The 14,348-nt window shown below is 46.2% G+C and overlaps 1 protein-coding gene across 1 annotated transcript; it reads right to left on the bottom strand.

The window, feature by feature from the left end:
• Positions 1-12,112: 12,112 nt before the first annotated feature.
• Positions 12,113-14,332, bottom strand: LOC134283717 (uncharacterized). The gene is made up of 4 exons (XM_062766194.1): positions 14,320-14,332; positions 13,998-14,247; positions 13,813-13,888; positions 12,113-12,182 (listed from the first exon to the last, which is right to left on the bottom strand). The coding sequence occupies exons 1-4, from the start codon at positions 14,330-14,332 to the stop codon at positions 12,123-12,125; spliced, it is 399 nt and encodes a 132-aa protein (XP_062622178.1). The 3' UTR covers positions 12,113-12,122.
• Between the last annotated feature and the right edge of the window lie 16 nt (positions 14,333-14,348).

The raw sequence follows: 14,348 nt of genomic DNA, 5'->3' as shown, positions 1-14,348 counted from the left end.
CAAGGCATCAAGAGAGATTACAGTCTTCATCAAGTCAGATGAGGAAAATATAAATCAACACAGTAAATTCAGCTTGGACATGAATCTTACCCTCTCTTCCTTGTGCGGTCGCAGTCGATCCTTGCTCCCGAGAATGCTGCTGTACGTCTCGCTGGGATCGACGCTCCTGAAAACACAGAAAAACAGGAGGTCAAAAAGATGAATCCTAGCTGCTCTCATCAAGTTATAATGCGAAACAGGGATCCAGCAGAGCTACAAAAGCAGCCCGTTACTCACCGTCTTGGCCAATGTGGGCCTCTGGACAAAACTGGGCAATGGGCTCCTTCCTCTTCATCTGTGGCTGGCTGGAGGCAGGCTGGCTGGGTGCTCCCGCGTTGTACCACGTCCGAGTGCCTGAAAATACACAACTGAGACGAGATTAGTAAAAATTCAAAACAATGAAACAAAGCACAGAAATTTAATGAAATTACAAAGAAAGATATGTTAAGGGGTAGGGGATGGTTAGTTGTGTTAGATAAGGGAAGTGCTCAGAAGACAGAGAAGAGACAGAAGGAAAGAAATAAATTCAAAATGCTTCTCTGTTAGGCTTCCTGGTAGCGGAATTGGATCATCTGTGGGGATGGGTTTGGATGCGCTGGATCCTCTGCTATCTTGGGCTGCAACGGGCTGGGCTGGGCTGGGCTCGGTTGGGCTCTGTTGCTTGCTGCGCATCCTGTCAATTGGAAGTCAAGAGGTCAAATGCTGACATGGTCAACATCATTTGGCAAAGTAAAGATCATGAAAGGCTGCATGATGTGCAGTGACAATATCTTACCTCCTCTTCTCTTCTTGACTGCTGTTGGAATCCTTCCAGGTCAGCAAACACCTCCTCATCTGCTAACAAAGCAGAATCAAGACATCAAAACAACTTCCTAGAGTTAACAAACTTTCAGCGAGGCAAAGAGCAAAGTTAAGATATCATTTACATGAAACACAAACATGCAGTAATGAAATGGGACATACTACAAGGTTTGCATACTGCATCTTACCTGCACGTCAGGGATTGACCGCAGTGCATCACAGAACTGCTGCCTACTGGTGACGGTCTGCTCTTCTTCCACGCAACCAGACCAGTCCAACCCCGTACCTGTTAACAAAGATTTCCACAGGTCAAACCCCAACCAACACTCCCACAACAAGGAAGAAGTAACAAAAGTCCTTAGAATTCAAGGTGTACACCGATTGCGCATTCTCTTACCTTCAATGCTGAAGTTGGCTGCAGTACGTCGATGAACTCTTTGCACTTCTCCTGGCAGGCTGCAGTCCACAATTCATCTAGGAATCCACAACAGCCTAACCCTGACCTGTTAACTCCAAAGGTGGAGTAGCATAAAAAGTGTGCTAAGACTAAAGAGTCAAAATGAAGAAAGTTCACAGAGTGCAAGGCCTGCACAAAGTATCTTACCGTCTTCGGGTTGGCAGACTCCTCTTCAAAGGTCTGGGAATAGAGGGCTGCATCATACCGCATATCTACAGTAGAAAGACAAGGCATCAAGAGAGATTACAGTCTTCATCAAGTCAGATGAGGAAAATATAAATCAACACAGTAAATTCAGCTTGGACATGAATCTTACCCTCTCTTCCTTGTGCGGTCGCAGTCGATCCTTGCTCCCGAGAATGCTGCTGTACGTCTCGCTGGGATCGACGCTCCTGAAAACACAGAAAAACAGGAGGTCAAAAAGATGAATCCTAGCTGCTCTCATCAAGTTATAATGCGAAACAGGGATCCAGCAGAGCTACAAAAGCAGCCCGTTACTCACCGTCTTGGCCAATGTGGGCCTCTGGACAAAACTGGGCAATGGGCTCCTTCCTCTTCATCTGTGGCTGGCTGGAGGCAGGCTGGCTGGGTGCTCCCGCGTTGTACCACGTCCGAGTGCCTGAAAATACACAACTGAGACGAGATTAGTAAAAATTCAAAACAATGAAACAAAGCACAGAAATTTAATGAAATTACAAAGAAAGATATGTTAAGGGGTAGGGGATGGTTAGTTGTGTTAGATAAGGGAAGTGCTCAGAAGACAGAGAAGAGACAGAAGGAAAGAAATAAATTCAAAATGCTTCTCTGTTAGGCTTCCTGGTAGCGGAATTGGATCATCTGTGGGGATGGGTTTGGATGCGCTGGATCCTCTGCTATCTTGGGCTGCAACGGGCTGGGCTGGGCTGGGCTCGGTTGGGCTCTGTTGCTTGCTGCGCATCCTGTCAATTGGAAGTCAAGAGGTCAAATGCTGACATGGTCAACATCATTTGGCAAAGTAAAGATCATGAAAGGCTGCATGATGTGCAGTGACAATATCTTACCTCCTCTTCTCTTCTTGACTGCTGTTGGAATCCTTCCAGGTCAGCAAACACCTCCTCATCTGCTAACAAAGCAGAATCAAGACATCAAAACAACTTCCTAGAGTTAACAAACTTTCAGCGAGAGCAAAGAGCAAAGTTAAGATATCATTTACATGAAACACAAACATGCAGTAATGAAATGGGACATACTACAAGGTTTGCATACTGCATCTTACCTGCACGTCAGGGATTGACCGCAGTGCATCACAGAACTGCTGCCTACTGGTGACGGTCTGCTCTTCTTCCACGCAACCAGACCAGTCCAACCCCGTACCTGTTAACAAAGATTTCCACAGGTCAAACCCCAACCAACACTCCCACAACAAGGAAGAAGTAAAAAAAGTCCACAGAATTCAAGGTGTACACCGATTGTGCATTCTCTTACCTTCAATGCTGGAGTTGGCTGCAGTACGTCCCTGAACTCTTTGCACTTCTCCTGGCAGGCTGCAGTCCACAATTCATCTAGGAATCCACAACAGCCTAACCCTGACCTGTTAACTCCAAAGGTGGAGTAGCATAAAAAGTGTGCTAAGACTAAAGAGTCAAAATGAAGAAAGTTCACAGAGTGCAAGGCCTGCACAAAGTATCTTACCGTCTTCGGGTTGGCAGACTCCTCTTCAAAGGTCTGGGAATAGAGGGCTGCATCATACCGCATATCTACAGTAGAAAGACAAGGCATCAAGAGAGATTACAGTCTTCATCAAGTCAGATGAGGAAAATATAAATCAACACAGTAAATTCAGCTTGGACATGAATCTTACCCTCTCTTCCTTGTGCGGTCGCAGTCGATCCTTGCTCCCGAGAATGCTGCTGTACGTCTCGCTGGGATCGACGCTCCTGAAAACACAGAAAAACAGGAGGTCAAAAAGATGAATCCTAGCTGCTCTCATCAAGTTATAATGCGAAACAGGGATCCAGCAGAGCTACAAAAGCAGCCCGTTACTCACCGTCTTGGCCAATGTGGGCCTCTGGACAAAACTGGGCAATGGGCTCCTTCCTCTTCATCTGTGGCTGGCTGGAGGCAGGCTGGCTGGGTGCTCCCGCGTTGTACCACGTCCGAGTGCCTGAAAATACACAACTGAGACGAGATTAGTAAAAATTCAAAACAATGAAACAAAGCACAGAAATTTAATGAAATTACAAAGAAAGATATGTTAAGGGGTAGGGGATGGTTAGTTGTGTTAGATAAGGGAAGTGCTCAGAAGACAGAGAAGAGACAGAAGGAAAGAAATAAATTCAAAATGCTTCTCTGTTAGGCTTCCTGGTAGCGGAATTGGATCATCTGTGGGGATGGGTTTGGATGCGCTGGATCCTCTGCTATCTTGGGCTGCAACGGGCTGGGCTGGGCTGGGCTCGGTTGGGCTCTGTTGCTTGCTGCGCATCCTGTCAATTGGAAGTCAAGAGGTCAAATGCTGACATGGTCAACATCATTTGGCAAAGTAAAGATCATGAAAGGCTGCATGATGTGCAGTGACAATATCTTACCTCCTCTTCTCTTCTTGACTGCTGTTGGAATCCTTCCAGGTCAGCAAACACCTCCTCATCTGCTAACAAAGCAGAATCAAGACATCAAAACAACTTCCTAGAGTTAACAAACTTTCAGCGAGAGCAAAGAGCAAAGTTAAGATATCATTTACATGAAACACAAACATGCAGTAATGAAATGGGACATACTACAAGGTTTGCATACTGCATCTTACCTGCACGTCAGGGATTGACCGCAGTGCATCACAGAACTGCTGCCTACTGGTGACGGTCTGCTCTTCTTCCACGCAACCAGACCAGTCCAACCCCGTACCTGTTAACAAAGATTTCCACAGGTCAAACCCCAACCAACACTCCCACAACAAGGAAGAAGTAAAAAAAGTCCACAGAATTCAAGGTGTACACCGATTGTGCATTCTCTTACCTTCAATGCTGGAGTTGGCTGCAGTACGTCCCTGAACTCTTTGCACTTCTCCTGGCAGGCTGCAGTCCACAATTCATCTAGGAATCCACAACAGCCTAACCCTGACCTGTTAACACCAAAGGTGGAGTAGCATAAAAAGTGTGCTAAGACTAAAGAGTCAAAATGAAGAAAGTTCACAGAGTGCAAGGCCTGCACAAAGTATCTTACCGTCTTCGGGTTGGCAGACTCCTCTTCAAAGGTCTGGGAATAGAGGGCTGCATCATACCGCATATCTACAGTAGAAAGACAAGGCATCAAGAGAGATTACAGTCTTCATCAAGTCAGATGAGGAAAATATAAATCAACACAGTAAATTCAGCTTGGACATGAATCTTACCCTCTCTTCCTTGTGCGGTCGCAGTCGATCCTTGCTCCCGAGAATGCTGCTGTACGTCTCGCTGGGATCGACGCTCCTGAAAACACAGAAAAACAGGAGGTCAAAAAGATGAATCCTAGCTGCTCTCATCAAGTTATAATGCGAAACAGGGATCCAGCAGAGCTACAAAAGCAGCCCGTTACTCACCGTCTTGGCCAATGTGGGCCTCTGGACAAAACTGGGCAATGGGCTCCTTCCTCTTCATCTGTGGCTGGCTGGAGGCAGGCTGGCTGGGTGCTCCCGCGTTGTACCACGTCCGAGTGCCTGAAAATACACAACTGAGACGAGATTAGTAAAAATTCAAAACAATGAAACAAAGCACAGAAATTTAATGAAATTACAAAGAAAGATATGTTAAGGGGTAGGGGATGGTTAGTTGTGTTAGATAAGGGAAGTGCTCAGAAGACAGAGAAGAGACAGAAGGAAAGAAATAAATTCAAAATGCTTCTCTGTTAGGCTTCCTGGTAGCGGAATTGGATCATCTGTGGGGATGGGTTTGGATGCGCTGGATCCTCTGCTATCTTGGGCTGCAACGGGCTGGGCTGGGCTGGGCTCGGTTGGGCTCTGTTGCTTGCTGCGCATCCTGTCAATTGGAAGTCAAGAGGTCAAATGCTGACATGGTCAACATCATTTGGCAAAGTAAAGATCATGAAAGGCTGCATGATGTGCAGTGACAATATCTTACCTCCTCTTCTCTTCTTGACTGCTGTTGGAATCCTTCCAGGTCAGCAAACACCTCCTCATCTGCTAACAAAGCAGAATCAAGACATCAAAACAACTTCCTAGAGTTAACAAACTTTCAGCGAGAGCAAAGAGCAAAGTTAAGATATCATTTACATGAAACACAAACATGCAGTAATGAAATGGGACATACTACAAGGTTTGCATACTGCATCTTACCTGCACGTCAGGGATTGACCGCAGTGCATCACAGAACTGCTGCCTACTGGTGACGGTCTGCTCTTCTTCCACGCAACCAGACCAGTCCAACCCCGTACCTGTTAACAAAGATTTCCACAGGTCAAACCCCAACCAACACTCCCACAACAAGGAAGAAGTAACAAAAGTCCTTAGAATTCAAGGTGTACACCGATTGCGCATTCTCTTACCTTCAATGCTGAAGTTGGCTGCAGTACGTCGATGAACTCTTTGCACTTCTCCTGGCAGGCTGCAGTCCACAATTCATCTAGGAATCCACAACAGCCTAACCCTGACCTGTTAACTCCAAAGGTGGAGTAGCAGAAAAAGTGTGCTAAGACTAAAGAGTCAAAATGAAGAAAGTTCACAGAGTGCAAGGCCTGCACAAAGTATCTTACCGTCTTCGGGTTGGCAGACTCCTCTTCAAAGGTCTGGGAATAGAGGGCTGCATCATACCGCATATCTACAGTAGAAAGACAAGGCATCAAGAGAGATTACAGTCTTCATCAAGTCAGATGAGGAAAATATAAATCAACACAGTAAATTCAGCTTGGACATGAATCTTACCCTCTCTTCCTTGTGCGGTCGCAGTCGATCCTTGCTCCCGAGAATGCTGCTGTACGTCTCGCTGGGATCGACGCTCCTGAAAACACAGAAAAACAGGAGGTCAAAAAGATGAATCCTAGCTGCTCTCATCAAGTTATAATGCGAAACAGGGATCCAGCAGAGCTACAAAAGCAGCCCGTTACTCACCGTCTTGGCCAATGTGGGCCTCTGGACAAAACTGGGCAATGGGCTCCTTCCTCTTCATCTGTGGCTGGCTGGAGGCAGGCTGGCTGGGTGCTCCCGCGTTGTACCACGTCCGAGTGCCTGAAAATACACAACTGAGACGAGATTAGTAAAAATTCAAAACAATGAAACAAAGCACAGAAATTTAATGAAATTACAAAGAAAGATATGTTAAGGGGTAGGGGATGGTTAGTTGTGTTAGATAAGGGAAGTGCTCAGAAGACAGAGAAGAGACAGAAGGAAAGAAATAAATTCAAAATGCTTCTCTGTTAGGCTTCCTGGTAGCGGAATTGGATCATCTGTGGGGATGGGTTTGGATGCGCTGGATCCTCTGCTATCTTGGGCTGCAACGGGCTGGGCTGGGCTGGGCTCGGTTGGGCTCTGTTGCTTGCTGCGCATCCTGTCAATTGGAAGTCAAGAGGTCAAATGCTGACATGGTCAACATCATTTGGCAAAGTAAAGATCATGAAAGGCTGCATGATGTGCAGTGACAATATCTTACCTCCTCTTCTCTTCTTGACTGCTGTTGGAATCCTTCCAGGTCAGCAAACACCTCCTCATCTGCTAACAAAGCAGAATCAAGACATCAAAACAACTTCCTAGAGTTAACAAACTTTCAGCGAGAGCAAAGAGCAAAGTTAAGATATCATTTACATGAAACACAAACATGCAGTAATGAAATGGGACATACTACAAGGTTTGCATACTGCATCTTACCTGCACGTCAGGGATTGACCGCAGTGCATCACAGAACTGCTGCCTACTGGTGACGGTCTGCTCTTCTTCCACGCAACCAGACCAGTCCAACCCCGTACCTGTTAACAAAGATTTCCACAGGTCAAACCCCAACCAACACTCCCACAACAAGGAAGAAGTAACAAAAGTCCTTAGAATTCAAGGTGTACACCGATTGCGCATTCTCTTACCTTCAATGCTGGAGTTGGCTGCAGTACGTCCCTGAACTCTTTGCACTTCTCCTGGCAGGCTGCAGTCCACAATTCATCTAGGAATCCACAACAGCCTAACCCTGACCTGTTAACTCCAAAGGTGGAGTAGCATAAAAAGTGTGCTAAGACTAAAGAGTCAAAATGAAGAAAGTTCACAGAGTGCAAGGCCTGCACAAAGTATCTTACCGTCTTCGGGTTGGCAGACTCCTCTTCAAAGGTCTGGGAATAGAGGGCTGCATCATACCGCATATCTACAGTAGAAAGACAAGGCATCAAGAGAGATTACAGTCTTCATCAAGTCAGATGAGGAAAATATAAATCAACACAGTAAATTCAGCTTGGACATGAATCTTACCCTCTCTTCCTTGTGCGGTCGCAGTCGATCCTTGCTCCCGAGAATGCTGCTGTACGTCTCGCTGGGATCGACGCTCCTGAAAACACAGAAAAACAGGAGGTCAAAAAGATGAATCCTAGCTGCTCTCATCAAGTTATAATGCGAAACAGGGATCCAGCAGAGCTACAAAAGCAGCCCGTTACTCACCGTCTTGGCCAATGTGGGCCTCTGGACAAAACTGGGCAATGGGCTCCTTCCTCTTCATCTGTGGCTGGCTGGAGGCAGGCTGGCTGGGTGCTCCCGCGTTGTACCACGTCCGAGTGCCTGAAAATACACAACTGAGACGAGATTAGTAAAAATTCAAAACAATGAAACAAAGCACAGAAATTTAATGAAATTACAAAGAAAGATATGTTAAGGGGTAGGGGATGGTTAGTTGTGTTAGATAAGGGAAGTGCTCAGAAGACAGAGAAGAGACAGAAGGAAAGAAATAAATTCAAAATGCTTCTCTGTTAGGCTTCCTGGTAGCGGAATTGGATCATCTGTGGGGATGGGTTTGGATGCGCTGGATCCTCTGCTATCTTGGGCTGCAACGGGCTGGGCTGGGCTGGGCTCGGTTGGGCTCTGTTGCTTGCTGCGCATCCTGTCAATTGGAAGTCAAGAGGTCAAATGCTGACATGGTCAACATCATTTGGCAAAGTAAAGATCATGAAAGGCTGCATGATGTGCAGTGACAATATCTTACCTCCTCTTCTCTTCTTGACTGCTGTTGGAATCCTTCCAGGTCAGCAAACACCTCCTCATCTGCTAACAAAGCAGAATCAAGACATCAAAACAACTTCCTAGAGTTAACAAACTTTCAGCGAGAGCAAAGAGCAAAGTTAAGATATCATTTACATGAAACACAAACATGCAGTAATGAAATGGGACATACTACAAGGTTTGCATACTGCATCTTACCTGCACGTCAGGGATTGACCGCAGTGCATCACAGAACTGCTGCCTACTGGTGACGGTCTGCTCTTCTTCCACGCAACCAGACCAGTCCAACCCCGTACCTGTTAACAAAGATTTCCACAGGTCAAACCCCAACCAACACTCCCACAACAAGGAAGAAGTAACAAAAGTCCTTAGAATTCAAGGTGTACACCGATTGCGCATTCTCTTACCTTCAATGCTGGAGTTGGCTGCAGTACGTCCCTGAACTCTTTGCACTTCTCCTGGCAGGCTGCAGTCCACAATTCATCCAGGAATCCACAACAGCCTAACCCTGACCTGTTAACTCCAAAGGTGGAGTAGCATAAAAAGTGTGCTAAGACTAAAGAGTCAAAATGAAGAAAGTTCACAGAGTGCAAGGCCTGCACAAAGTATCTTACCGTCTTCGGGTTGGCAGACTCCTCTTCAAAGGTCTGGGAATAGAGGGCTGCATCATACCGCATATCTACAGTAGAAAGACAAGGCATCAAGAGAGATTACAGTCTTCATCAAGTCAGATGAGGAAAATATAAATCAACACAGTAAATTCAGCTTGGACATGAATCTTACCCTCTCTTCCTTGTGCGGTCGCAGTCGATCCTTGCTCCCGAGAATGCTGCTGTACGTCTCGCTGGGATCGACGCTCCTGAAAACACAGAAAAACAGGAGGTCAAAAAGATGAATCCTAGCTGCTCTCATCAAGTTATAATGCGAAACAGGGATCCAGCAGAGCTACAAAAGCAGCCCGTTACTCACCGTCTTGGCCAATGTGGGCCTCTGGACAAAACTGGGCAATGGGCTCCTTCCTCTTCATCTGTGGCTGGCTGGAGGCAGGCTGGCTGGGTGCTCCCGCGTTGTACCACGTCCGAGTGCCTGAAAATACACAACTGAGACGAGATTAGTAAAAATTCAAAACAATGAAACAAAGCACAGAAATTTAATGAAATTACAAAGAAAGATATGTTAAGGGGTAGGGGATGGTTAGTTGTGTTAGATAAGGGAAGTGCTCAGAAGACAGAGAAGAGACAGAAGGAAAGAAATAAATTCAAAATGCTTCTCTGTTAGGCTTCCTGGTAGCGGAATTGGATCATCTGTGGGGATGGGTTTGGATGCGCTGGATCCTCTGCTATCTTGGGCTGCAACGGGCTGGGCTGGGCTGGGCTCGGTTGGGCTCTGTTGCTTGCTGCGCATCCTGTCAATTGGAAGTCAAGAGGTCAAATGCTGACATGGTCAACATCATTTGGCAAAGTAAAGATCATGAAAGGCTGCATGATGTGCAGTGACAATATCTTACCTCCTCTTCTCTTCTTGACTGCTGTTGGAATCCTTCCAGGTCAGCAAACACCTCCTCATCTGCTAACAAAGCAGAATCAAGACATCAAAACAACTTCCTAGAGTTAACAAACTTTCAGCGAGAGCAAAGAGCAAAGTTAAGATATCATTTACATGAAACACAAACATGCAGTAATGAAATGGGACATACTACAAGGTTTGCATACTGCATCTTACCTGCACGTCAGGGATTGACCGCAGTGCATCACAGAACTGCTGCCTACTGGTGACGGTCTGCTCTTCTTCCACGCAACCAGACCAGTCCAACCCCGTACCTGTTAACAAAGATTTCCACAGGTCAAACCCCAACCAACACTCCCACAACAAGGAAGAAGTAAAAAAAGTCCACAGAATTCAAGGTGTACACCGATTGTGCATTCTCTTACCTTCAATGCTGGAGTTGGCTGCAGTACGTCCCTGAACTCTTTGCACTTCTCCTGGCAGGCTGCAGTCCACAATTCATCTAGGAATCCACAACAGCCTAACCCTGACCTGTTAACACCAAAGGTGGAGTAGCATAAAAAGTGTGCTAAGACTAAAGAGTCAAAATGAAGAAAGTTCACAGAGTGCAAGGCCTGCACAAAGTATCTTACCGTCTTCGGGTTGGCAGACTCCTCTTCAAAGGTCTGGGAATAGAGGGCTGCATCATACCGCATATCTACAGTAGAAAGACAAGGCATCAAGAGAGATTACAGTCTTCATCAAGTCAGATGAGGAAAATATAAATCAACACAGTAAATTCAGCTTGGACATGAATCTTACCCTCTCTTCCTTGTGCGGTCGCAGTCGATCCTTGCTCCCGAGAATGCTGCTGTACGTCTCGCTGGGATCGACGCTCCTGAAAACACAGAAAAACAGGAGGTCAAAAAGATGAATCCTAGCTGCTCTCATCAAGTTATAATGCGAAACAGGGATCCAGCAGAGCTACAAAAGCAGCCCGTTACTCACCGTCTTGGCCAATGTGGGCCTCTGGACAAAACTGGGCAATGGGCTCCTTCCTCTTCATCTGTGGCTGGCTGGAGGCAGGCTGGCTGGGTGCTCCCGCGTTGTACCACGTCCGAGTGCCTGAAAATACACAACTGAGACGAGATTAGTAAAAATTCAAAACAATGAAACAAAGCACAGAAATTTAATGAAATTACAAAGAAAGATATGTTAAGGGGTAGGGGATGGTTAGTTGTGTTAGATAAGGGAAGTGCTCAGAAGACAGAGAAGAGACAGAAGGAAAGAAATAAATTCAAAATGCTTCTCTGTTAGGCTTCCTGGTAGCGGAATTGGATCATCTGTGGGGATGGGTTTGGATGCGCTGGATCCTCTGCTATCTTGGGCTGCAAAGGGCTGGGCTGGGCTGGGCTGGGCTCGGTTGGGCTCTGTTGCTTGCTGCGCATCCTGTCAATTGGAAGTCAAGAGGTCAAATGCTGACATGGTCAACATCATTTGGCAAAGTAAAGATCATGAAAGGCTGCATGATGTGCAGTGACAATATCTTACCTCCTCTTCTCTTCTTGACTGCTGTTGGAATCCTTCCAGGTCAGCAAACACCTCCTCATCTGCTAACAAAGCAGAATCAAGACATCAAAACAACTTCCTAGAGTTAACAAACTTTCAGCGAGAGCAAAGAGCAAAGTTAAGATATCATTTACATGAAACACAAACATGCAGTAATGAAATGGGACATACTACAAGGTTTGCATACTGCATCTTACCTGCACGTCAGGGATTGACCGCAGTGCATCACAGAACTGCTGCCTACTGGTGACGGTCTGCTCTTCTTCCACGCAACCAGACCAGTCCAACCCCGTACCTGTTAACAAAGATTTCCACAGGTCAAACCCCAACCAACACTCCCACAACAAGGAAGAAGTAAAAAAAGTCCACAGAATTCAAGGTGTACACCGATTGTGCATTCTCTTACCTTCAATGCTGGAGTTGGCTGCAGTACGTCCCTGAACTCTTTGCACTTCTCCTGGCAGGCTGCAGTCCACAATTCATCTAGGAATCCACAACAGCCTAACCCTGACCTGTTAACACCAAAGGTGGAGTAGCATAAAAAGTGTGCTAAGACTAAAGAGTCAAAATGAAGAAAGTTCACAGAGTGCAAGGCCTGCACAAAGTATCTTACCGTCCCTAGGTTGGCAGACTCCTCTTCAGAGGACTGGGAATAGAGGGCTGCATCATACCGCATATCTACAGTAGAAAGACAAGGCATCAAGAGAGATTACAGTCTTCATCAAGTCAGATGAGGAAAATATAAATCAACACAGTAAATTCAGCTTGGACATGAATCTTACCCTCTCTTCCTTGTGCGGTCGCAGTCGATCCTTGCTCCCGAGAATGCTGCTGTACGTCTCGCTGGGATCGACGCTCCTGAAAACACAGAAAAACAGGAGGTCAAAAAGATGAATCCTAGCTGCTCTCATCAAGTTATAATGCGAAACAGGGATCCAGCAGAGCTACAAAAGCAGCCCGTTACTCACCGCCTTGGCCAATGTGGGCCTCTGGACAAAACTGGGCAATGGGCTCCTTCCTCTTCATCTGTGGCTGGCTGGAGGCAGGCTGGCTGGGTGCTCCCGCGTTGTACCACGTCCGAGTGCCTGAAAATACACAACTGAGACGAGATTAGTAAAAATTCAAAACAATGAAACAAAGCACAGAAATTTAATGAAATTACAAAGAAAGATATGTTAAGGGGTAGGGGATGGTTAGTTGTGTTAGATAAGGGAAGTGCTCAGAAGACAGAGAAGAGACAGAAGGAAAGAAATAAATTCAAAATGCTTCTCTGTTAGGCTTCCTGGTAGCGGAATTGGATCATCTGTGGGGATGGGTTTGGATGCGCTGGATCCTCTGCTATCTTGGGCTGCAAAGGGCTGGGCTGGGCTGGGCTGGGCTCGGGTGGGCTCTGTTGCTTGCTGCGCATCCTGTCAATTGGAAGTCAAGAGGTCAAATGCTGACATGGTCAACATCATTTGGCAAAGTAAAGATCATGAAAGGCTGCATGATGTGCAGTGACAATATCTTACCTCCTCTTCTCTTCTTGACTGCTGTTGGAACCCTTCCAGGTCAGCAAACACCTCCTCATCTGCTAACAAAGCATAATCAAGAAATCAAAACAACTTCCTAGAGTTAACAAAATTTCAGCGAGAGCAAAGAGCAAAGTTAAGATATCATTTACATGAAACACAAACACACAGTAATGAAATGGGACACACTACAAGGTTGTGCATACTGCATCTTACCTGCACGTCAGGGATTGACCGCAGTGCATCACAGAACTGCTGCCTACTGGTGACGGTCTGCTCTTCTTCCACGCAACCAGACCAGTCCAACCCCGTACCTGTTAACAAAGATTTCCACAGGTCAAACCCCAACCAACACTCCCACAACAAGGAAGAAGTAAAAAAAGTCCACAGAATTCAAGGTGTACACCGATTGTGCATTCTCTTACCTTCAATGCTGGAGTTGGCTGCAGTACGTCCCTGAACTCTTTGCAATTCTTCTGGCAGGCCGCAGTCCACAATTCATCTGGGAATCCACAACAGCCCTACCCTGAACTCTTAACCAAAGGTGGATTAGTCAAAAAAGTGTGCCAAGACTAAAGACTCAAAATGAAGAAAGTTCACAGAGTGCAAGGCGTGCACAAAGTATCTTACCGTCCTTGGGTTGGCAGACTCCTCTTCAAACCCCTGGGGATAGAGGGCTGCATCACACTGCATCTCTACAGTAGAAAGACAAGACATCAAGAGATCACAGCCTTCATCAAGTGAGATGAGGTAAAGATAAATCAGCACGGTAAATTCAGGTTGGACATGAATCTTACCCTCTCTTCCATGTGCGGTCGCAGTCGATCCTTGCTCCCAAGAATGCTGCTGTACGTCTCGGTGAGATCGACGCTCCTGAAAACACAGAAAACAGGAGGTCAAAAAGATGAACCCTAGCTGCTCTGATCAAGTTATAATGCAAAACAGGGATCCAGCAGTGCTACAAAAGCAGCCCGTTACTCACCGCCTTGGCCAATGTGGGCCTCTGGACAAAACTGGGCAATGGGCTCCTTCCTCTTCATCTGTGGCTGGCTGGAGGCAGGCTGGCTGGGTGCTCCCGCGTTGTACCACGTCCGAGTGCCTGAAAATACACAACTGAGACGAGATTAGTAAAAATTCAAAACAATGAAACAAAGCACAGAAATTTAATGAAATTACAAAGAAAAATATGTTAAGGGGTAGGGGATGGTTAGTTGTGTTAGATAAGGGAAGTGCTCAGAAGACAGAGAAGAGACAGAAGGAAAGAAATAAATTCAAAATGCTTCTCTGTTAGGCTTCCTGGTAGCGGAATTGGATCATCTGTGGGGATGGGCTG

The sequence above is a fragment of the Saccostrea cucullata genome, unplaced genomic scaffold (genome assembly GCF_032062105.1).
Source record: "Saccostrea cucullata isolate Sc308-1 unplaced genomic scaffold, CSIRO_AGI_Scuc_v1 ctg3814, whole genome shotgun sequence".
Lineage (NCBI taxonomy): Eukaryota > Metazoa > Mollusca > Bivalvia > Ostreida > Ostreidae > Saccostrea > Saccostrea cuccullata.
Note: the sequence above shows the minus strand (reverse complement) of the source record. Positions and strands in the feature narration are given on the sequence as shown.

Bases quoted from the DNA above. Each gene is read 5' to 3' on its own strand.
- LOC134283717 (XM_062766194.1), bottom strand. The intron at 13,889-13,997 runs GTGAGTAACGGG...CTGTGTTTTCAG, and splicing joins GGCCCACATTGGCCAAGGCG to GAGCGTCGATCTCACCGAGA. The intron at 12,183-13,812 runs GTAAGATTCATG...TTTCTACTGTAG, and splicing joins GACCGCACATGGAAGAGAGG to ATATGCGGTATGATGCAGCC.